Source organism: Bidens hawaiensis, unplaced genomic scaffold, assembly GCF_021521415.1.
Source record: "Bidens hawaiensis isolate Kalapana, Puna unplaced genomic scaffold, B.hawaiensis_p1.1 tig00006395_1, whole genome shotgun sequence".
Taxonomy (NCBI): Eukaryota; Viridiplantae; Streptophyta; class Magnoliopsida; order Asterales; family Asteraceae; genus Bidens; species Bidens hawaiensis.
The window spans coordinates 88,425-114,977 of record NW_027491433.1 but is presented as its reverse complement, the minus strand read 5'-3'; the positions used below and the strand labels follow the sequence as shown (position 1 = coordinate 114,977).

The 26,553-nt window shown below is 39.1% G+C and overlaps 1 protein-coding gene across 1 annotated transcript; it reads left to right on the top strand.

The window, feature by feature from the left end:
- Positions 1 to 2,738: 2,738 nt before the first annotated feature.
- On the top strand, positions 2,739 to 3,134 carry LOC143632516 (uncharacterized). Its single transcript, XM_077101016.1, has one exon. The coding sequence runs from the start codon at positions 2,739 to 2,741 to the stop codon at positions 3,132 to 3,134; it is 396 nt and encodes a 131-aa protein (XP_076957131.1).
- Positions 3,135 to 26,553: the final 23,419 nt, after the last annotated feature.

Sequence of the window (26,553 nt, the reverse complement as noted above, 5' to 3'; positions counted from 1 at the left end):
CTACCCGCAGCAAAGAAATGTCCTTCACGCAGAAAGCTATGCGCACAAAGTTATACGCGCAGAACACTTAGCCTAATCTCCAGATTTAAGGAGGATTATTCCCGCCCAAAAGGAAACAGTAGCGTGTTTCAGAAATTTCTACTTTTTAACTGTACACTAACAAAAGCACCTGAAAAAGCATACTGTAACATGAAGAGTCAACTGTCAGCCACCCTACTCCCACCAACCACAGACCTGCATGCCCTGTCCAAATCAAATCAAAATCTTTTATCCACTCCTCCACTTTTAAATAAATAAAAATAAATTCCATACTTTATCATCATTACACCTAGATATGAAAAGATTACAATCCCCTAAAGCAAGGGATTGTGTTCCCTTGAGTTTGCCTATAAATATGTAACCTAAATTATCACCCAAAACACACTTCAAACTTCTCTCTTAAGAACTACAAACTTGCACTAATCATCTCCCAAGCATCCGTTATTTTCAATTCCGTTCCTGTTACTAGGTAAGCCGAGATTATAACCTTGAGATCTGCTTTCCAACCCTTATATTCTCCTATTTCTTATATACTTCTTGTTATTTAATCGTATTCTAGACCTTCAATTCAAAGGCCAACACCAAGAAAACCCGAATCTCGATTAATCCCTTAACAAGAACCCCAGGTGAGTCTCACAGCCCCTATTTTCACTGTTTTCACTATTTTTAAACTGTTTTCGGGGCGAGGGACACGTACCTAAATTATGTTTTATCATGGTATACTTACAAGCTATGCAAGCGATTATGTGTTTAAATTATGTTTCATGATGAGCAATGCGAACGGTTATCTATGGTTTTCGATGTTAGAGCACCAGATTCGAGTAAGTGATCACTTTACCATTGGAACTCTAAGGATAGGGACTGCTGGTTTGATCAACCCACTCGTAGGGGTCGCACCTCTTTGCATGGACGAGTGCCTAGTATGGTCATGGGGCAGTACTATGGGATTGAGCCCGCTCGTAGGGGTCGCACCTCTTTGCATGGACGAGCGCCTTGTTTTCCGGCACAACGTCTGCGCGTAACCCGCGGGACGGTATTATTCGCTCGTAGTGGCAGCGCCACTTTGCATGGACGAGCACGGTTCTTCAGAAATGTCCACGCGTAACCCGCGGGACGGTATTACATTATTTTAGCTCGTAGTGGCAGCGCCACTTTGCATGGACGAGCACGTTTTCCAGAAACGTTCGCGCGTAACCCGCGGAACGGTCCTATCAGAAATATGTTGTCAGACCTATGTTTTCATACGGTTTATCAAGCATATGTTTAGACATGAAATCAGAAATGTGTTTTAATATGATTTTCGCCAAGACTATGACGCGATACGATTTATCAAGTTACTAAAACTTGTGAACTCACTCAGTTTATACTGATTCAAATGTTTTACGTGTCTTTCAGGAGATAACTAGGTAGCACATGGAGTCACACTTAGAGCACCTCACGCTGAACATCTAAAACTAGCTTTTTGGAAGATTTTAGTTCTATCCCTTCGATGCGCGTGGTTGTTCCCGCCGCGCAAGGGGATATGGCGTGGAAATCTTCAACAGTTTTTATACTTGGATGTTTTTATGTAATTTTTTTAAACAATGTAATGTATTTGTATTAAACATTTCACGCGCAATGAAAATCTTACTTTGAATGTTTGCAATGGCCCGTGCTTAATTATCAATCCCCACTCGCGCGCGCCTGGCTGTTTCCGCCGTTCAGGGCCGGGTGTAACACCTTCGCATATATTATTAGGGTATGCAAGCCTGTAACCTTCGCATATATTATTAGGGTATGCAACCCCGTAACCTTCACATGTATTTTTAGGGTATGCAACCCCGTAACCTTAGCATATATTATTAGGGTATCCAACCCTTTGAGCATACCTCCATACAACCATACATTACCTTCTTTATTAATTTTAATTTTGTATACTTTCACACATATAGTTAATCACTTCCATATCTTTCATATATCATTCGTAAAAAGAATAACATATCACACTATTACCTAGCGGTACATACAATATCCGAAGATCGTTCACGTACCATCAAGCATTCATCCATACATAAAACCATAGAAGGCATACACTTACCACTTAAGGTAAGGGTATTAACTAATCGCATCGAGTATGCACACAGCCCTGAAAAATTAACAAGGAAATGGGGCTAGAAACTCACATAAGTCCTGTTACGTTCACTGTTAATAGTTATTCATTTCTTTAGCTGGGCACGGTTAACTGTATAACGATTACGAGTATCAGTCAACTATCACTATCCATATCGTATTTCTAGTTTAACGAAATCCCACAACGAACGAGGGTCCAGGGTTAGCGCCCCTAGCAGCGAGGTTTTAGGGGTGGCAGCCCCTAGCAAGGTCCAAGGGTCAGGGCCCCTGGCTGGGGTCGAGCTTAACACATTTTTCATTAGAGTTCTTAATTTATTATTTTATTTACTAACTCAAAAAGTTTGAGGGCTTCTTTATTAGACAATTAAGATTGTTTTATATATATGTTTATATTAGAGGGATTAGAGTGCAAATATATGTCTCATATAATCTCCTATTGTAATCATCGATTAACACAATAATACAATTACTGATTACCAAGTTTAACTTGGTATCAGAGCCTTCCTGCCGTCGCTCACCAAACCCTAAAACACCGATTTTTTTTCCTTCCTCCTTCTCTTCAATACAGCAAGCTTCTACTTAGCCAAACAATGGCCCTTCTTGTTGCAATCACTACAACCGACAAAACAGCACACAACTCTCACAAGCTTGGATTCACTCTATCGCCAACAAATTATGGTTACTGGAAGGCGATGATACAACCGTTTCTTGTTACAAATAACCTATTTGGTTATGTCGATGGAACTATACCGTGTCCAGCAGAAACAATACAAACTACTGCAACAGTCCAGGGTAAAGAAACAACCGCACCAACATCTCAACCCAACCCTAATTTTTCAACATGGGTTTCGAATGATGCTCATGTCCGAATGTTAATTATATCTACCATCTCTGAGGCGTCGTTCCAACATGTTCATGGGCATACATCTCGTGATCTTTGGTTATCACTTGAGGGTGCTTATGCTCCTCATACAGCTTCTAGATAATATACCCTAAAAACCCAGCTTCTTAAACTGGAGATGAAACCTGAAGAAACCTCCTCTGCATATTTGACCAGGGCTCAAGAATATTCTGATGCACTTGCAAACATTGGTGAACCAATGACGGAGAAAGATTTAGTCATGTTAGTTCTCTCAGGCCTTAGAGAAGAGTACAACGGTTTTAAGTCAACCCTTCTTGGTCGTCAATCTACCATCGCCTTTATAGAACTGCATGCGCTGCTCGCTGACCATGATTATATGATCAAGAAACCAGCCGACATGTCTCTGGCTCAAGCATTCACGACTGTCACAAATAGCCGCACCTCTGCTGCCACTAATCCCACTTTGCCCACTGCTTCACCAGATCAATTTCAAGCTATTCAACAGCCTGTCACAACTTGGTCTTCATGTTCAACCTAGTAACGCCTTTTATACTAGCAGTTCAATGAATAATCCTGGCCATGGACGTGACTTTAGGCATGGACGAGGAAACTACAACAATAGAACTCAATGAGGAGGAAACCGTAATCAATTTACTTGGGCTTCTCATCAAAACACAGTTTTTGGCCCATATAACAGGTGTGGGACTGGTCACATTCCGTCCCAATGTCCTAACCGTGACCCTACAACAATGAGGATGAGACAATCACCATCAGCCAACTTTACAGAATACCGCTCACAAGCATCAAATTCATGGCTTCCAGATACTGGTTCTAGATCTAGCCTCGATAACTCGGAAGCCTACTATGGTGAGGACAATCTTCACGTTGGCAATGGTGAGGGTTTAACCATACTAAATATTGGTCACTCACAATTTTACTCACCAAACCAAGCCTTTAACCTTAGAGAGCTATTTCTTGTACCTGAAATAAAACAAAACCTACTTTCTGTTCAAAAATTTTGTCTTGATAATCATGTCTACTTGAATTTTACAATTCTTTATTTGCTGTGAAGGACAAGTTTACACACGTTACCCTCCTCACGGGTCCAAGTAATGGTGGTCTCTATTCTTTTAGTCTTCCCCAGAGTCAACCTATTTCCAAAGTAGCTTTTTCTACTGCTCGTGCTTCTTCTACCACATGGCATCAAAGACTTGAACATCCACATCCAGAGCTTTTGAAGTTCATGTTATCTAAATATCATTTACCTTTGAAAAATAAATGTTCTAGTACTTTTTGTGAGTCATGTTCTGTTGGGAAATTGTCTAAACTTCATTTATTATCATCTATTTATAAAAGTTCACACATTTTGGAATTAGTTTTTTTGTGATGTATGGGGCCCTGCTCCTGTTACTTCCTTTGATGGCCATAATTATTTTTTATTGTGTGTTGATCATTACTCTAGTTTTATGTGGATCTTTCCTTTGAAAATAAAATCTGATGTGTATGCCACTTTTAAACGATTCCGTGCAATGGTTGAACGACAATTTCATACCAAATTAAAATCGATCCAAATTGATTGGGGAGGCGAATTTCGGAGCCTTTCTCCATTCTTCTCTTCCCTAGGTATCCACCATCGCCTTTCATGTCCACATACTAGTGAACAAAATAGCGTCGTTGAACGACGACACCGTCATGTGGTTGAAACTGGTTTAACTTTACTCGCTCAATCCCATGTTCCACAATGGTTTTGGCACTTTGCTTTTGACACCGCAGTATAACTTATTAATCGAATACCATCTCGAACAAATTCCAACACTTCACTCTTTGAACATGTGTTTAAACATAAACTTGATTTCTCCTTTCTTCGCGTTTTTGGATGCTAGTGCTACCCTCATCTTCGTCCCTACAATCGACACAAAATGGACTTCTGATCCACACCTTGTGTGTTTCTTGGTTATAGCACTTCTCATCACGACTACCGGTGTTTCGATCCACAAACTGATCGCCTTTACATAGCCCGTCACGTTCGATTCAATGAACAATCTTTCCTATTTAATAAACCTCCAACACCTACATATTCCAACCCGAATCCTGACCCCTACATCTCCTCATATCCCATCCCTTCTCAGGTCCACACATCTTCACCATCTACAGCCGACTCTCAAGATCAAACACCTATTCCTACTCCAACACCCACAGCTCAGGTCGACCCACCTCTTATCCACACTTATCACCGTCGTTCCAAAGTCACAAATATCAACCAGCCTCCCGCTAACAGTAACCAAACTAGGACCACAGCCCCTGATCCATCTTTTTCGTCCAACCAAAACAATGACCAGCCCATTTCTGCCCCACCAAATCAGCTCTCTTCGTCCACCGATAACCAGCCCACTAGTACTCAACCTACTCGCACCAGGCAAGCCAATTTACGTCCCAATCCAACACAAACCAAACCCTATAATGCTAGCTCATTCCATACCCAACACTCTTCCCTCGAAATTGAGCCCACAACCTTTACTATTGCTAAGAGGGACCCTCAGTGGCGTCATGCAATGGATGAAGAATATTCAGCACTAATGAGGAATGGTACCTGGACATTAGTGCCACGTGTCCCGAAATCCAATGTGGTTGCTTGCAAGTGGGTATGCAAATTAAAAAGGGATCAGCATTGGGAAATAAAACGATATAAGGCACGCTTAGTTGCTAAAGGTTTTAACCAGCAAACAGGAATTAATTATCAAGAGACATTCAGTCCAGTTGTCAAATCCACTACCATACGCGTTGTTTTGTCACTAGCTGTTACACAGAAATGGTCTTTCAGGAAACTCGATGTGAAAAATTCCTTCTTACATGGTGATCTCAAAGAGACAGTTTATATACAGCAACCACCGGAGTTCGTTAATCCAAATAAACCAAACCATATTTGCCTGCTCCACAAGTCTCTATATGGGCTAAAGCAGGCACCTAGAGCCTGGTTCCATCGACTGTCTACAACTCTTCATTCTCTTGGTTTTCACGGGTACAAGACGGATCCTTCATTGTTTATTTACTCTCACAGTGGCAAATTTTTGTACATGTTGGTCTATGTCGATGACATTATTTTGATCGGAAACAACCCGCAGGTTATTGACGAAGTGGTACATAGTCTTAGCAAATCTTTTCTCGTTCAGGACATGGGCCAACTGTCTTATTTCCTTGGTATTGAGGTAGTGCATAAAGGATCTGATCTGATTCTTTCACAAAGAAAATACATTCTTGACCTTTTGCAATGTGCGGTCTTGTCTACTGCAAAACCGGCTACAACTCCTATGACACCTAATGCCCATCTAGCTCTAAATGATAGTGTCATTTTTAACAACCCTATTAGATATCGCCAGATTATGGATCCCTCCAGTATGTCACTTTGACTGGTTTTACCGATTCTGACTGGGCTGGTTGCCCAGACGACCGTCGATCCACGGGGGGGATATGCGATCTATCTCGGCTCCAACTTAGTATCATGGTCTGCACGAAAACAAAAGACTGTTTCTCGTTCCTCAACTGAGTCTGAATACAAAGCCCTTGTTGATACTATAGCTGAGCTCATATGGCTTCAAACACTACTTCGTGAACTTCGTGCTCCTGTCAAGTCTGTTCCTACTCTATGGTGTGATAATCTTGGTGCTACCTACCAATCAGCTAATCCTGTTTTTCATGCGCGTACAATGCATGTCGAAGTTGACTTTCACTTTTTCCGAGAAAAGGTTTCCCAACGAGAACTTACAGTGCATTCATTTCCACTAACGATCAGATTGCAGATGTGTTCACCAAGCCACTATCTTCATAACGATTTCTCCTTTTACGATCCAAGCTACAACTCGCTTCCCGGCCTTAGCTTGTGGGGGAATATTAGACAATTAAGATTGTGTTATATATATGTTTATATTAGAGGGATTAGAGTGCAAATATATGTCGTATATAATCTCCTATTGTAATCATCGATTGACATAATAATACAATTACTGATTACCAAGTTTAACTTTCTTTGTAATTAAATCATTTTATTCTAAGTCCGGGGACCTTTATGTCATTCTTTCAAATTCTAATTCATTATCCATCCCCTTAACGAATGAGGTTCAGTCGTTACTTCTCAACTTTATAACGAATTGACCCTCATAACGAATTGGTCTTTAACGAATGATCATAACGAACTGCTGCTATTTCGTTATTCCTCCTTAACGAATGGGCATAACGAATTACTATTAATCGTTGTTTCTCTTTAACGAATGGGCATAACGAATTACTGTTAATTAGTTATTTCTTCTTAACGAATGGACATAACGAATAACCATTAATCCGTTATTCTTCCTTTAACGAATTAGAGTTAGGTCAGAGAATGTCAGAAACATTCTCTGAAATCCCTTATCCTCGTAGCCACCTTTCTGGTGCCGCCTTGCCGGAAAACTGGGGCGATGGCCGGAAAATCGTATTTTGTCCAGTTTTACACCGTTTTCACCGTTTTTCATCCCGTTTGATCCATATCTGAGCTATGGTGACCCTTAAGCTCAACTTTTGACCGGTTTATACCCGATTCCATCCGGATCTCGTGACTTTAACTGTTTACGGTGTCGGCTTGTCGTTTCGCGACCAGATCTAGTGGGTTTGGATCCATACAATATCATACTATCATTACCTCGGGTCGGGAATCGATCCCTCTTCTTTGTTTTGGTTAGAGAAAGAGAAAGATGAGAGGGAGCTTAAGTGTTTGCTTTTGATGGTGTATGGAATGAGTGGAAATGAATGGATTATGGGTTAATTAAGGTTTATATATCATGGGTCATGGGCTTAAGCCCATGGTCTTTCTCCCTTTCTTATTAACCCAAGTCCATTACCCATATTACTTAACCCAACACAAGCCCGACTCATAATAACTTGTACTATATTTTATTAACCGAAACAAGAAAACGGGATGTTACATACCACTTCTTATTATTTCAGCTTTATGTTGGAAGTCCCGGGCATCGAGGTTGCCTGGATTGGGTTGGACGGAATAGAGGACTTCAAGGTTGTGTCCCTTTATGGGACATTCCATACTGAGGTGAACCTTCACCTACACGGGATTAAGGACTCCACCTACACCTCGGACGACATGTGGGAGAGGATCATGCCCTCTCGGACTCCAGAAGCTGAAAATCCGTTGGATGTAGATTCAGATATGGAATCTGATGGTAGGACTTAGCTAGTAACATTTTGTAATTATTTTTTTATATTAATGTAATGTAAATTAATTATTAACTATAAATATAATGAATATATTTTGGTTATTCTATTAACTGTATTGATGATGTTGTATTTTATATTTGTTGTTTATTTGGTTTCAGTATTACACGTGATGTTTGAATGTGTGTATTAATTAATTAATGCTTGTTTGAACTTAACCAAATGAAATAGACTAGGGGTGCAAACGAGTCGAGCTGCTCGCGAGCTACTCGAGATCGGCTCGTGAAAAAGCTCGAGCGTGAAAAAACTAGGACTTAGCTAGTAATAATTTTTAATTAGTTTTTTTATATTAATGCAATGTAATTTAAGTATTAATTGTAAATGTAATTAATATATTTTGGTTTTAGCATATTTACAACGTATTTAAAGCGTACTACAAGAGTACAAGAGTGAGATATAGTTTTTCTTATTTTAATTAACTTTAAAATAGATGTTAGTGTGCGTGAATAACAAAATAGATGTTACAATATATAGACCTAAAATTTAATCTTTGGTAGTTGAGACAGTAATTTAATGTAGTTAAATTGATTTGCAGCCTGTCTAGTAAGATATAGTCTATTTAAAGCGTACTACAAGCGTGACATATAGTTTTTTTTTATTTTAATTAACTTTAATGTAGGCTATCATTACATAAATATATTTCCAAGATTTTTGACAGGTAGTAGGTATAAATGTAATTAATTTCCAAAATTAATTAGCTTGTGAGCGTTTCCAAAGCGTGTGGAAAGCATTTTGACAAGTAGTATGCAGTTACTCAACAACCAACTATAAAACAACTGAGACTTTAAGAACTGCAATAAAACTGCTGACTAAATTTATTAGGCTTATATATATGATATGTGAATTCCAAACTTGGCCAAGTAGAAAACATCTAAGGTTTCTACAGATCTTAAACTTCCCAAAGATATATCTTAAATTTTGATAAAATCAATTCCAAAACTCGATGCCATCACCAGATCTTATATTAGGTTACTGGTGATGGCATTGAGTTTGGAAGGGTTGTTTCAAAGTTGAATTTTATTTGTTCAAAGGCTTCTTCAAAGTCTAAGACCCACAGATGCTTTGGTCAAAGATCTAAGTATTAAGGGTACAATTTGGGTATGCAGGTTAGTGAAAAGAAGGGCATGCTGGTCTTTTTTTTATAAAATGAGAAGATAATGTTTTGTAGGAAAACCAGCTGTTGAAAAGGATGTTGAATTAGAAGCAGAAGAACAATATAAACAAATAGAGGTTGTGCAAGAAACAAAACCATCAGATGGAGAAATGATGACTGTCACCGATGGCAGGTTTGGGTGGTTTCGCGGTTTCGAACCGAACCATGAACACCCCTAGACAACCTGATGCGGTTTTGTATAGTTTTTTCGTAATTTTTTTTTTCATTTAGCTTTGTGCATTTTTGGCCTTTCTTTGTATTATGGTTTCATTCTTAATAATTTCTTGGTAAAAAACTGTGAATAACTTTTATTAATGTAACTTTGATATAGCACGAGTCAGTTATAAGTCTAATAACTTTATTGATCTTACTATGATACACTACAAGTCAATTGTGACTTTTATCGATGTAACATGATGTCTGTTTGAACTTAACCAAGTGAAATAACATGATGAAATGAATTCAACAAACCGGCCTGTATAAGTATAGTATTAAAAACAACCAATATTTCTTTAGTTTGAATTAACAATTACAAAGTAATGAATGGTGATATCATGTATCACAACTAAATTTAAACATTATTGACATCTAACTAGGCGAACAAACACAACTGCTGGGTTTGAAAATAAAATGCTCGTCGAGAACCCCGACATCGGTGTCCATCGCCATAAAATGTGTCCTGGAACTCTCAGTTATTGTAACTAGTAGTTCTTTGGAGGGTTCAATCTCCATTACGAATAGTTGTAGGCTTTTCCCCGGGCCTCCAGTAATCATTCGGGGACTCATTACGAAGCAGTTGATTTGGTTGTACACGTGGCAATGTATTACCCTCATGAGGGAAATTTACCGTACTGAATTCCTCATCGACCACGTCATACGATAGTCTATAATTCTTGGATGGAGTCATACGGACAACATGCTTTTTTCTATCCAGCTGATCTTGAACATAAAACACCTGGCGTGCTTGCGAAGCCAATATGAACGGATCATCCTTGTGGCCAAATTTGTTTAGGTCGACCGACGTGTAACCAAGAATAACATGTTTGACATGTTTCCGGTCAACCCATCGGCACATGAAGACCGGAATTCTTTTAGTATGATAGTCTAAGACTCATATCTCTAGCAATACCCCGAAATAAAAGTTTTGTCCATAGGTCAGCACGTCTTTTTTGTTGTGCATGTCATCCGCCTGTGCACCAACCCCGCTGTTCTGGTAAACTCTGCCATCATGAGATTTTTTACAAAATGCAAAACCGTTGATGTCGTACAAGTCTTATTTGTATACGTTGCGGTTTGCTCCGTGTGCAATCCACTTTACGGTTTCCGATATAGAACCTGGGGAGACCGCTATCTCTCTTTCAACCTGAATTTCATTACAAGGATTAGATTCACCTACATTATAGAAACTATAAAAGATTTTTAAAAATTATAGAAGACTTAATAAATTCATCTACCTTGTCTGGTAACCAGTCACCAAACCTAAGGTATGCTCATTCTCCAGCAATGCTTGTCGTTTACCAGGCATTTGGTTTTTCAAAGAGGTCTTGTGTTGTCTGCAAGTAGGAGTATAATATATTGTGAATTAATATATATAAATGTATTCATATATATATATATATATATATATATATATATATATATATATATATATATATATATATATATATTTGGAGTATATATGTTAGTAATACGTACTTGATATATGGCGTTATTTCGGGCGTATTCTGCAGCACATAGAAATGTGCTCTCTTGAAGAGATCAGGAAAAACATCAACTGATTTAGCGCCTGTGACAGGAATTGTCTCCCCATTATCATCATTCTTATCATGTGGACTACCAACAGTACTCTTGATGTTTTTTTGGTATTCGCTGAGAAACTCGATTGTTTCTTCCGCAATGTTCTCCTCAGCAATGCACCCTTCTGGATAGGTCTTGTTTCGCAAATGTCCTTTGATAACCTTCATACACCTTTCAAAGGGATGCATCCAACGAAATCATGGTGGCTCACATAATTTTATATCTCTAACAAGGTGCACGGTTAAGTGAACCATGACATCAAAAAATGGAGGAAAGTACTTCTCCAGCAGGCACAGTGTAACTATTTGCTCTTCCTGCATCTTATCAAGCTCTTTTACAATGATTTCTTTGCTATAAATTGACTTTAAAAAAAACAAAGCCTGATTATAGCATTTCTCATTGGTTCTGGCATGATGGACCGTATTGCAAGGGGCAGAAACTGTTGCATAAGCATGCGATTTAAGGTCTTGTAACTTCTTTTCTTTAAGATTCACTAAACTAGAGAAGTTAGAACAATACCCTAGTGGATCCTTTAGTTTAAACAATGTTTCAAGAAACATGTCTTTTTCTTGTGCTGATAATGTAAAGCATGTTGCAGGCAGTTCTGTATTGTTTCCTTTCACTTTTGGTTGCAACTCCTTTTTAATCCCTAAAAACTCCAAATCCTTTCTAGCTGCCAATCCGTCTTTTGTCATACCGGGAATGTTCAACAACGTCCCGACAATACAATCTGCCACATTCTTTTCAGCATGCATCAAATCAATACAATGTTGGTCAGGTAAATGCTTCCAATATCTGAGCAGTTGGTACCATATGTTGAACTTCTTCCAATATGGCTGCAGAGTTGTGCTATCCCTTTTTCTCTTCCTCCCACTAAGAGATTTTAAACCCTTTCCCCATTCATTCTTAATGTTTTTGACCACTTCGTATATCTCTTCACCCGTCATAGGCTCTTTAGCGTTCCCATCTCTTCTTTTCCATTGAAAGTCTTTGTTTGTTTTCTGAAAGGGTGGTCATGTGATAGATACCTTCTATGGGCAGCATAACTCTGCTTTTTTGTGTGATAAATCCGAACACACTAAGTGTCGCCCCGACACACAACACAACCTTTGAATCCACTGTAAGGGAAACCACATAGTGTATCAAGAGCAGGGTAATCATTAATCGTTCATAACACAACTACACGTAGTGTAAACATTTCTTTTTTATATGCATCATATGTTGGCTCCCCGACCTCAAATAAAGATGCTAGATCGTCAATTAAAGGCTGTAAAACACATCAATATTGTTTTCTGGCACTCCGGATATTAATAAGGATAGCATGATGAACTTTCTTTTCATACACATCCAAGGTGAAAGGTTGTAAATAACTACTAAAATAGGTCAGGCACTGTGGTTTCTGTTTCCTCTATGTACGTCGATGGTATCGAAGTACCTGTCATCTATGGCTTTCCATGCTGGTGAATCTGATGGGTGGCGTGAAACACCGGGTTTATTGGTACTCGTTGTGTGCCATGTTAAATTCTCTATTGTGGTCTTTGATTGAAAGAGACGCTTGAATCGGGGAATAATGGGAAAGTACCACGGTACCTTAGCGGGTGTGTTTATGTAAGTTTTGTTAGTCTTCTCATCCACCTTCCACCTTGACTTGTTACAAACTAGACATGCTTCCAAATCCTTGTAATCCTTATAGTAAATAATGCAGTCATTGATACACACTTCTATCTTTTCGTATCCTGAGCCCATTGCCGTCATCATCCTTTTGCCCTCATACTGTAACATCATAAAATTTAAATTAATAAATAAAAGGAATTATGTTGGTTTAATGTGTGTCAATATTAATTAAATAAAGAGTATGGACTTGGGTGCGAGAGATGGAATAAGGGAAGGGATGGGCCTTAGGTCCATGGGCTTTAAAGTGTGTAAATCCAACCCCCCCCCCCAAAAAAAACCTCCCTAAAGCCCTAAATTCCTCATTTCTATCTTCCTTATTATCTACACACTCTAAAAACACACACATACCTCTCCTAACCTTTGGCCGTGAGCTAGGAAGAAGATCCAAGGCCAAGCCAAGCTATATCTTGTTAGATCTTGGATACACAAGCAAGAAACAAGATTGTTGTTCATAATCGAAGCTAACCGTAGCCTAAAAACGCATAAAGGTATGTTCTTTATCTTTAAAGGTCATGTTTTTTTATGAATGGTTTGCCCTAAAACAAAACCCTAGAATAGATCGGGTATGGTTGTATCATAAAGTTGCAAACTTGATGTTTAAAATGGACATAACAAACTCATGGAATATACGGCTCATAAAAGAAACCTTATATCTAGACTTTGAATGTTTTAAACAAATAAAGGTTCAAGCTTTTTGGATAACCGGGTTAGGTCTTAGCCGAACATGGATAGGGAAACATTTAAGGGTTTATATAAAACCATAATAGGGTATAAATGTCGAGATATGTATTGTAAACAGTGATAAAAAGGGCCATATGCAGCACGTCGTTCGATTACAATGTTAACCTCGAATACAATGAATGTATTCGATTACATTGTTAAGTTCTCATACAAGGAAGGATTCGAATACCTTGCTTAAACCGAATACAACGGACCATTCGAATACATTGGACAGATTCGATTGCATGGTCATATTCTAATACACACATACGTTCGATTACATTAAGTGTACTCGATTACAACACATAAAATCGACTACACATGTACATTCGATTACATTATGGTTCGAGTACAAGGTCATTTGATTACATTGACGGATTTGAATACAAGCTGTCCAATTGAATACACATATACAATCGATTACGTGACCTTATTCGAATACAGTATATGGTTCACATACAATGTACACAATCGCATACACTTGATAATTCGAATGCATTCATGTTCTCGAATGCAATATGCATGTTAGAATATATTGTATAACCCGAATACTATATATATATGATAGTATACATGGAAAGAATTGTATACAATAAAGGAAAGAAAGACAAGGATTTCAGAAGCATGTTATAATCAATTATCAAGGGTATTCATATTACATCCAAATATATGCATAGTGACTACGTGTTATGTTCATATACACATCCATGCAAGTGCATGTGTATTCTAACATCAAGTCAGTTGAATACCTTAATGATAAAACTGTATTCTAAGTAAATTGTATTCTAATACGATACCTTAAAAGGCGATTAGAATAGACCAGACATAGCCATTTTGGCTGAAACTTGGATAATGTGAATAGGACAAATATTGATACATGCTATTAACGTACAGTTAGCCGAGCATAGTTAAAGAGAGGGATAACGATTAACGGAAAAAGTCACAGAATCCAAGTGAGTTTCTAGCCCCATTTCCTTGTTATGTTTTCGGGGTTGTGTGCATACTCGATGTGATAGTTAATACACTTTCCTTTAATGGTAAGTGTATACCATGTATGTTTTATATGATAATTAATATATGTCTTGAATGTGAACGAAAGCTTGTCGGTACATGAACGATATTCGGATATTACACGTATTGACAAGGAAGGTACGTATATGAAATATGAATGTGTATGAAGGATATATATATGACATATGAGTATGTATGAATGTTAAAGAAAGTATATATATTTTATGGGTATGTAAAGACAGTATGAATGAGTGTGGAAGAAGGAAGGGACCAGATCCTAATAATATATGAGATAGAGAAGGAAGGTACCAGACCCTAAAAATATCTGAGATAAAGAAGGAAGGGACCATACCCTAAAAATATCGGAGTTAGAAAAGGACAGGGATCAGACCCTTATAATATATAAGATAGAAAAGGAAGAGATCAGGCCCTAATAATATCTGAGATAGAAAGGACAGTAAGTATATATTCCAGAAGTAATAAAGTATGAACGTATGTATGAATGTATGAAATGAAAGTAATAAGTAAAGTATTTAATGTGTAAGTGCATGCATTGTATGATGTATGATTAACTATAATTCACTTAGCGTAGTTGACTTTTAGTATGCACGCAGGTGAGTAGAATGAGACAGCTAGCTTGAGCGGGGGCACGTGATTGAAGAATTAGAGGCTGGCATCAAAAGACTCATAGTGTTTTTAATTGATGTTTTAATTCTGAATGACAAGAATGTTTGTTTTAAAGACCTGTTTATGAATTATGATGTAACGTTTAGTGAAAGTTTTATTTCCGCAGAAGTTTTAATTAACAAAGATTTGTAAGAACTGTGTTTATGAGTAAATCCAATGTCCAACGTAGGGCACCGGTAACGGGGCTCTACAAGTTGGTATCAGAGGAAAGTTCGAGAGATTTAAGCATCATGCATGCTTAGACTCGAACAGAGAAGGGTATTTAAGTAAGAAAAGAAAGAAGATGTCAGTTCAAGAAAGTCATGTGTCACTCAAGCAAGCTCAGTAAAGGTAAAGTGTATGGTTAAATAATGTATGTTATTTTTAGCTTAATTGCTAAAGAAAGAATACGTGAATGTTAGGGATAGAAGTAATTGATTTTTTGATTGACTAACTATTTAAAAGTAGAACTTAGCACAAACAGAGTTATGAGGGGAAGTATATAGGACATGGAAAGTAACATGATCAACTAATCACAGCTGGCCACTATTATTACATGTTAGCCTTACTATCCTTGTACTAAATAGTTCCTTGAGTGACGATGTTTGTGTTTTCTTATAGAATACGAACGGCTGGATTAAGAAAGATCGTTGGACAATGAGGACGTACGGGACGTCGTGGTAGGCAACGCATTATCCGAGAACCATCTGGAGGACCAGTTGTTAACTTTGCTGAAGAACTAAGTGAGACCCTATTCAAGCTGCGATTGATCAAGTTGTAGCTGCAGCAATGAAGAATCTACAACATGAAAAGTCTGCTGGAAGTCATGTAAGAACTGCTGAGAGATCAGGGGAGATTGATAGGAAAGATGGTGAGGGAGAGAAGGGTGACTCGAGTGAAGTTCGATCTGTGAAGGTTGATGACAGGAAGAGAGGCCAAGGTGGGTGTAACTACAAGTCGTTCAAAGGTTGCGACCCGCCGAAGCTAACCGGTTTAGGAGACGCAATCGCTACTCTCCAATGGATAACCGCAATGGATAAGGTTATCCGAATTAGCGAGTGCCGTCCCGACCAAGCTGTGGGTTACGCTACCCAATCCTTCGGTGATGAAGCAATGTGCTGGTGGGAGTCGGTTGAGCAGAGGAAGAGTCGGGAAGAGATCAATGCCTTGAAATGGGACGATCTGAAGGAGTTGTTAATGAAGAAGTTATGTGCTGATGCCGAGGTTGAGAGGCCGGAGATGAAGTTTCTGAACTTGAAGGAGGGAAAGACGACCCACCGCGAGTATACTAACAAATTCAACCACATGTCCAGATTGGTGCCAGATATGGTTAACACTGAAGTTAAGAGGATCAAGTGCTACATAAGAGGACATCCACAGAATGTCCACACTCTAGTCAAGACTAGTAAACCTGCTACTTTTGACTCTTCTGTCGAACTCGCAGAGATGGTTTATGATGATTTGGCTGTGGATGAAGTGGTGTTGGAAGAAAAAAAGGAGAAGAAATAGATGGTTCCTGCTAAACGACCTGGTACTCAAATATGGAACCCTAAAACAAGCAGCCGAGAGTTTGGGAGAAGAGGCCGTGTAAGACCTGCGAAAAGATGCATGGTGGTGAGTGCAAGTGGAGTAAGGGATCAGATGTTTGTTATAAGTGTGGTAAGGCTCATGGTGGAAAATGCAGGCTTGGATTGAATGCTTGTTATTAGTGTGGAAAGATGGGGCATTATGCTCCAGATTATCCTGCAAAGCCCGCATGCTACAAGTGCGGTAAGACGGGTCATTTTTCTAGGGAATGCACCAATGGCGGAAATGGAGGGAGCGACAAGAAAGATGCTGAGCAAGGGAGGCCAAGGACTATGGACTTCATGCTGACTCAAGAACAGGCCAAGCAGATTCTAGATGTCGTGACAAGTACGTTTCTAGTAAACGGTATTTCCGCTTCAGTATTGTTTGATTCGGGTGCGAGTAAGAGTTTTGTAGCTACAATATTTAGTGAATTAGCTAAAATGAAATGTTGTAGAGTGTCAGAAACTTTTATAGTAGAAAACGCTAGTGACACCTCGGCTAAAATAATGAAAATGGTTAAGGACTGTAAGATAGAGTTAGAGGGACATGCGTTCCCTGTTACCTTGTATGTGATGACCTTAGGAGGGTTCGATGTAGTCTAGGGAATGGATTGGCTATCTGAGTTTGAAGCTCAGATAATGTGTAAGAGTAGGATAATAAGGTTAAAGTCCTTGGATGGTAATGCGATGACAGTTTATGGTGATAAAGAAAGTTCAGGGCTTAATGTCATTACGATGATAAAAGCCGAGGGATTGTTAAGGCGAGGTAGCAGTGCCTACCTAGCGTATGTTGTCAAAGCTACGGCTGAGACGAATGAAATGAAATATGTTCCTATCGTGCGCGACTACCCAGAAGTATTCCCTGAGGACCTTCCGGGGTTGCCACCGGAGCGAGAGATAGAATTCCAGATAGATTTAATACCAGGAGCCCAGCCCTCGCGAAAGTGCCTTACCGTCTACGCCAACCGAGATGAAGGAATTGATGTCCCAGCTGCAAGAACTCCTCGACAAAGGTTTTATCAGACCAAGTGTTTCCCGTGGTGCACGCCGGTGTTATTTGTGAAGAAGAAGGATGGAAGTATGAGAATGTGTATTGAATATCGTGAGTTGAACAAGCTGATGGTGAAGAGTAGATATCCGTTGCCACGGATTGATTATTTGTTTGACCAACTGCAAGGTACAAGTTGGTTCTCCCGAATAGATCTCATATCAGGCTATCATCAGCTAAAAGTGAAAGAGGCAGACATCCCTAAGACAGCGTTTCGCACGCGGTACGGACACTACGAGTTCCTCGGGATGTCATTCGGTCTAATGAATGCACCCACAGCATTTATGGATATGATGAATAGGGTGTGTCGTCCAATTTTGGATAAGTCAGTTATTGTTTTCATTGATGATATATATTGATTTATTCAAAGAGCGAGTCGGATAATGTTGAGCATCTGAGGGAGGTATTGGAGACTCTAAAGAAAGAAAAGTTGTACGCTAAGTTTTCGAAGTGCGCATTCTGGTTGCGAGAAGTGCAATGCTTAGGTCATGTGATTAATCCTGAAGGGATTGTCGTGGACCAGCTAAGATTGGGGCGATAACGAATTGGAAGACTCTCCAGAACCCAGCTGATATACAAGGCTTCTTAGGGTTGGCTGGCTATTATAGGAGATTCATCGAAGATTTCTCCAAGATACCTGTACCGTTGACCGGTATGACCCGAATGTCGGTAGTAGTCAGTTGGGGTACGTTCCAAGAAGAAGCTTTTGAGGAATTAAAGAGAAGACTCACGCAAGCTCCAATCCTTGCTTTACCCGATGGTGGCGAAGATTTGGTTGTTTATACTAATGCTTTGCATCGTTGGTTAGGTTGTGTGTTTATGCAACAAGGAAATGTTATAGTTTATGCATCCAGGAAGTTGAAAGTTCACGAAGGTACTTATCCGATGCATGATTTAGAGCTAGCAGCAGTAGTGCACGCTCTCAAGGTATGTAGACATTATCTGTATGGTACTAAGTATACTATTTACATGGATCATAAAAGTTTAAAGTACTTCTTCGAGCAGAAGGAATTGAATATGAGGCAAAGAAGATGGTTAGAATTGATAAAGGATTACGACTGCGATATTAAGTACTATTCCGGTAAAGCTAATGTGCTCGCTGACGCGCTAAGCCGTAAGAAAGAGGAAGTCATTACAACAGTAAAGTCATACCAGTTGATTATGAACTCTAGTCTTTTCGATGAAATCATCAAGGCACAAACAGAAGTGCTGGTAGATGAAGGGCTAGTGAAGAAATAAGGGATTTTTGGTCAGCAAGACAAGTTGAGGGAAAACACTCATGGTGTTAAGACTAGGTTTGACCGCATGTGAATTCCATACCATGGAAATCTTAGATGTCGAATCTTATATGAAGCTCATAAGTCAAGGTATTCAATCCATCCGGGATCCACTAAAATGTATCAAGACTTGAAGAGAGACTATTGGTGGCCGGGTATGAAGAATGATGTAGTAGATTATATCAGTAAGTGCTTAGCTTTTTTACAATTCAAAGCTGAACACCAGAAGCCTTATGGGAAGATACGGCCTTTAGAGATACCTGAGTGGAAATGGGAACACATAACCATGGATTTCATAACTAAGCTACCTCGTACAACTAAGCATCATGATACCATTTGGGTGATAGTGGACCGTTTGACCAAAAGTGCTCACTTTGTGCCTATACGAGAGGCTATCACGTCAGAAACATTAGCAAGTTTGTTCATAAAGGAAGTTGTGACTAAGCATAGAGTGCCACTGTCGATTGTGTCTGATAGAGATACTCTTTTTCCTTCGAGGTTTTGGAAGAAGTTCCATGAAGCTTTGGGAACAAGAATTAACATCAGTACGACGTATCATCCTCAAACAGATGGACAGTCTGAAAGGACGATCCAAACCCTTGAGAATATGCTACGTGCTTGTGTTTTAGACTTTGGAGGAAGTTGGGATGACCATCTGCATCTGGCAGATTTCTTCAATAACAACAGTTACCATTCAATTATTGGTATGCCACCGTTTGAAAGTTGTGCAGGAAACCTCGTCAAGGTTCGATCAGATCAAGGCAAGAATGAAAGCTGCTCAAGACAGAAAGAAGTCATATGCTGATAAGCGGTGACGACCAATTGAGTTTAACGTTGGTGACAATGTGATGCTCAAGGTCTCGCCTTGGAAAGGAATTATTCGTTTTAGAAAGATAGGGAAATTGAGTCCGAGGTACATTGGACCGTTTAAGATCATAGATCGTGTGGGTGAAGTGGCTTAAAAGATAGATTTACCCGAGGAGTTGGAAGGAATTCATTCAACCTTTCAAGTTTCTCATCTGAGGAAATGTCTAGCTGATGACACATCTCATGTGCAATTGGCAGATATTGAGGTTGATGAACAGCTGAACTACATTGAACAACCTGTTGAGACGGTATACCTCAAAGAAAAGCAACTTCGTCGCAAGGTTATACCCTTAGTGAAAGTAATATGGAAGCATCGCAAAGGATCATACGCTACATGGGAATTTGAAGAAGAGATGCACAATTTTTACCCAGAATTGTTTTAGTAATAGTTAGATTTCGGGGACGAAACCTCCGTAACGAGGGAAGACTTGTAACATCCTAAATTTATATTAATAAATAAAAGGAATTATGTTGGTTTAATGTGTCAATATTAATTAAGATTAAATAAAATAAAGAGTATGAACTTGGGTGGGAGGATGGAATAAGGGATGGGATTGGCCTTAGGTCCATGGGCTTTAGAGGGTATAAATACCCCCTTAAACCTCCCTAAAACGCTAAATCCCTCATTTCTATCTTCCTTATTCTCTACACACTCTAAAAACACACACATACCTCTAATAACCTTCGATCGTGATCTAGGAAGAAGATCCAAGGCCAAACCAAGCTATATCTTGTTAGATCTTGGATATACAAGCAAGAAACAAGATTGTTGTTCATAATCGAAGCTAACCATAGCCTAAAAAACGCATAAAGGTATGTTCTATAACTTTAAGTGTTACGTTTTTATGAACGGTTTTCCCTAAAACTAAACCATAGAATAGATCGGGTATAGTTGTATCATAAAGTTGCAAACTTGATGTTTAAAATGGACATAACAAACTCATGGAATATACGGCTCATAAAAGAAACCCTAGATCTAGCCTTTGAATATTTTAAACCCATAAAGGCTCATGTTTTATGGATAACCGGGTTAGGTCTTAGCCTAACATGGTTAGGGAAACGTTTAAGGGTTTATATAAAACCATAATAGGGTATAAATGTCGAGAGATGTAATGTAAACAGTGATAAAAAGGGCCATATGCAGTAGGTCGTTCGATTACAATGTAAACCTCGAATACAATGGATGTATTCGATTACATTTTTAAGTTTGCATACAAGGAAGGATTCAAATACCTTTCTTAAACCGAATTCAATGGACCATTCGATTACATTGAACATTTTGAATACATTGGACAGATTCGATTGCATAGTCATATTTGAATACACCCATGCGTTCGATTACATTAAGTGTACTCGATTACAATACATAAACTCGATTACAATACATAAACTCAATTACACATATACATTCGATTAGATTATGGTTCGAATACAAGGTCATTCGATTACATTGACGGATTCGAATACAAGCTGTCCAATCGAATACATAGCGAACTTGCTGATAACTTCGCTAGTTTACAAAACAAAACATAAACAAACCATTAACTATATTACAGACTCGATAACAAATACTAGACTATGAACTACTGACAAAACATGTACCAACAGACTCCCCCTTGGCAGTAGCTTCATATCTTGATCTCTGAGTCTTGTAATCTTGCACTTTCACGCGTGCGCCCCTTCTCTCACACAAACCGACACAACTCCTTGATATTTCCTCGCTTGATCCTTCCAAGCAGGAATGTAGAAGATCTTCTTGTTGTTCAGCACTTCCAGATCAGCCTGCGATAGATTAACAAGATGCATCGGGTCATAAACCCGAAGAACTTCTTGTTCGTCCTCATCTTCCATAACCGCCTCAGCTGTTTCGCAATCCACATACCACCATTTCAGATCTGTTAGGACATTCTTGGGCATGACTCTCATTGGTACTTCCTTCAGATGTCGGACTGGTTTATACTTCATAACCATCCATGGTTTTCCGTCAGCCCTCATTCCCCTATCTTTATCTTCTATCAATCTTCCTTTCTGAGGCTTTAGCAGTTCAAACTTTTTGTCTTTGATGGCTTCTTTCCAGACGATCTTTTCAATAATTCTCGCCATATTATCGTTACTTCTGTTAATTAGCCCCAGTCTTGCTAACTCTTTCACCTCGCATTCCGGTAGGGAGTTTAGAGATCTCAATAATCTTTTAAAGTATTGAATGCCGTCGTACCTTTTGATCACAAATAATTTCAACTCTTTGTCGTACAACCAGCATATAATACCTTTCTTCGACTCTGCATAGCCCTTTATATTATACGTCTTTCTAAACATTGTTGGCACTGCAGGCTTCTTAGTTTTAACAAACCATTGAGCACACCCTTCTTTCCAATTTGGTTGCTCCTCCCATACCGTATCATCTACCACATTCTCATCTCCCAAATCTGCTCTTTCAACAGCTGGAATCTCATGTTCCACTGCGTCATCCACGATCTCTCCTTCTTCCAACACATTCACCACATCAATATTTTCTCCAATCCTTTCAATTTCCTCCACGGGCAACACATCATCGTCATCATCATTCACAAAGTCATCAACCTCCTCCTCATCTAACTCCTTCAAAGCATCGATGACGTCTTCAACATCAGCATCGTCATCAACATTCACAACATCATCACCCGCTGCATCAGTTGACTCCCCCTCAGCTGTGGAAGCCCCAAGATCCTGAGAGGTTCTTGGCAGCTCACCACCTGCACCCGAAGGTGCGTTGGGATCATCGTCATGATCTTGTCGTCTCTTTGTCCTCAACTCATCGCCCCTGCAAGTCGTCTCCCCCCTGAGATGCCAAGAATTCCTTGAAGGCATCGATAGTTCGTCCGTGTTCTACCAGGAGGGCGGCTTGGATTTGATTGGCTTCCACCAGGCGGTCAATGGTCTTCGATTGTTCAGCAACAATACGCTCCAGCGAAGCAATCCGTTCAGAGTCTGAAGCAGGCGATGGAGTTGGTGGAAAAGTAGCAGCTGAAGTGACCGCAGGTGGTACACTAGGACCCGAGGTCTCGAACCGGATAAAATTATAAAGAGAATGAAAGGATGTTTTGACAACACATACCACAAGTAAAGTAGAAAACACAGGAACACAAGATCGAAATCGAAATTGAAAACTAAGATCGCCGGAAAAATTTAAGGGTTAAGTTCGCCGGGAAAAAAAGTTAATAAAAAATTTTACTGTAGAAAACCCCTTTTATAGGGCTGAGTTGGTTCAGGCGAAGTTATTCTTAACTTCGCCTAAGCGAAGTTAAGTACAACTTCGCCGATTCAACAACTTCGCCCGATAATTACAAAAACAGCCCTTTCAGTTTGAAAAAACTTGAATATATCTTATAAGTTACCAAAAAGAGTTAAACAAAAATGATCAAGACCCAGTAACCAACAATAAAAATATAACAACAAAAACAGAAAATACTTATAAAATTTTAACGAAATAAGGGATCAAATTTCAGTCTAGTCAGGGACCACTCCGTTTTAGAAAAGATCCGAACAGGAATCATACTAACTATGTGACTGTCACTTGGATCCGTGTTTGGCTGTATTATGACATAGAGAAACAGGTTGTAAGCATGTAATAACTTAAATGGTTTTCATTGTTTCTGTGATACGGATTAAGGTTCAGTTAAGCTCAAAAATTTAAGTTGGCAACAATTCAGAGGTAATGATGCCTTCTATCTATTCTCAAAGCGTATTTGGCTATACCCAAGTCACCCCGAATTGACTTCGACCCATAGTGTCTGATTAACTTGTAGATACTCGTTGTCTGCTTCCCGTTTTCTTCTTACTCCAAACTTGAGAAATCTTGAGAAGTGTCGGTTCTCGTGTTTATTGTCACTACTTCTCATAAGTACATTTTTTTTTTTTTTTTTTTTTTTTTTTTTTTTTTTTTTTTTTTTTTTTTTTTTTTTTAATCACACATAAGAGTTTTCATCGGAGTACTAAACTACTGCAAGTCCCGAATCTGGATCACTGCAGTGTCTTGAAATGCTTTCTTCACGGGAATCAGAACACTCACGGGCTCGTGTATGACTGGGTAGTTGCTTTTCTGCCTATCCTTCGAAAAGATGTGTATGAAGACATGCAAAACTCTTAAGGAGTTTCCACATTAAATTCGAGTAAATTTAGGTTAGTATCACATACACTTTTACGCACCATTAAAATTACCATGACATACAATGACTGTTCTAAAGCCTTTTAAGCTTAATAACTTCACTAGTTAGGCACACATAGTCAGTATATATATCATTTTCCAAGGGTGGATTAATTTTCTTTTAAACACAGCAAAGAACTTCTTACGAAGTAATAGACTTGAAAAGTAATTTCATTTCCCAAAATAAAGTATTGAATTCAATTGCCCCAATCATGTCAAAGTCATCAGGTAAACGGCTATCCTGAAGATCCATTGGATCAGCTGGACCGACCACATGCAAGTATGTGTCCTTCTTACTAAGAATGACCGACTAATTTTCAGCAACTGAAAGAAAAACATGTCAACACTGCCCCAGTTACTTTCAGTCTTCCGGTTAATGGCTATCCTCATTTCCTAAGTCGAAAACAAGGACCAAAACATATCCGAGGAGATGTCCATCAAACCGAGGTAACCGACTAATTTTAAGCAATAAAGACTCATTTTTTTTTTTTTTTTTTTTTTTTTTTTTTTTTTTTTTTTAAATCAAAAACAAAGACATGGTTACTCGGGATTGATCATCCCATTTAGTTCAATTAGGTTTTGAAATCTGGATTTATCAAACGCTTTTGTAAACAAGTCAGCAAAATTTTCAAGTGTATCAACTTTTTCGATCTTGATCAGTTTCTTCTCAGCACAATCCCGTATGAAGTGATGACGAATGTCAATATGCTTAGTTTTACTGTGCTTCACGGGATTGTTAATTACTGAGATGGCGGCAGTGTTATCAATTAAAATAGGAGTGAGTAAGAAATTCAGACCATAGTCGCGCAATTGTTGCTGAATCCATAAAACCTGAGAGCAGCAGTTGGATGCTGCCATGTATTCAGCTTCGCAAGTTGAAATTGCGACTGATGTCTGTTTCTTGCACTGCCAGGAAACTAATCTTCCTCCAAGAAACTGACAGCCTCCTGTTGTTGACTTCCGACTCTGATTACAACCTCCATAATCAGAATCAGTATATGCCACCAGTTCAACGTCTCCTCCCTTTGGGTACCACAATCCTAGTTTCGGCTTGCCCTTGAGATACCGCAAAATCCTCTTCACACCTTTCATGTGAGATTCCTTTGGGTTTGCCTGAAAGCGAGCACAAAGACAAACAGAAAACATTATATCAGGCCTAGAAGCAGTTAAATACATTAAAGAACCTATTATCGCCCGATACAGAGTAGGGTCCACATCTGCGTCACCATCTGATTCAGCTCCCAATTTGTGATTGACGCAGATTGGAGTGTCATATGGAGAACTGTCCTCCATCTTGAATCTTTTCAGCACATCATGAACATACTTTGTTTGATGAATGAACATTCCATCTTTCTTCTGATCAACCTGCAATCCTAGAAAGAAAGTTAGTTCACCCATAGCACTCATCTCGAATCGTTTCTTCATGACAGCCTCAAAATCTTGACACATGGATATTCTTGATGCAGCAAAAATGATGTCATCCACGTAGACTTGAACCAGTAAGAAGTCACATCCTTCTCTCTTCACAAACAGCGTACTGTCGATTAAACCCCTTTCAAAACCATTTTCCAGCAAGTAGTCCGATAACGTTGAATACCAGGCACGAGGTGCCTGATGTAAACCATATAACGCCTTGCTCAACCTGTATACATGATCAGGAAAGTCTGGGTCAGGAAAACCCGGTGGTTGCTCAACATACACAACCTCGTCAACTTTCCCGTTAAGAAACGCACTCTTTACATCCAACTGAAACACCTTCATCTTTTTGAAAGCAGCAAACGCCAAAAACAATCGAATCGCTTCTAACCGGGCAACAGGAGCGAAAACCTCATTGTAGTCAATACCCTCTTGCTGATTAAAACCTTTAACAACCAGCCTCGCCTTATTTCTCACAATAATCCCCTTTTCATCTCTCTTGCACTTGAACACCCATTTCGTGCCTATAGCGTGCACATTCTTTGGTTTTTCGACCAAAGTCCAAACTTCCATTTTCCCGAACTGAGCCAACTCTTCTTGCATAGCTTCGACCCACGAGCTGTCCTTCAAAGCCATTTGATAATTTTTCGGTTCAATTTGGCTTATAAAGCAGGAGTACAAACATTCATTCATTATACCTGTTTCTTTTATGCTTGAATAAACACAGGTGTGCTCATTCAGGCTACTTCTGGTTTGTACACCCGAGGACACATCACCTATAACATTCTCCAAAGGGTGATCTTTGTGAATTCTCGTGGTCGGAACAGCACCGACATGTAAATTGTCTTCCAAGTTTGAAGAGATCTCATCTATGGTAGTTTCAGGCTGAGAGTGAAAAGGATTA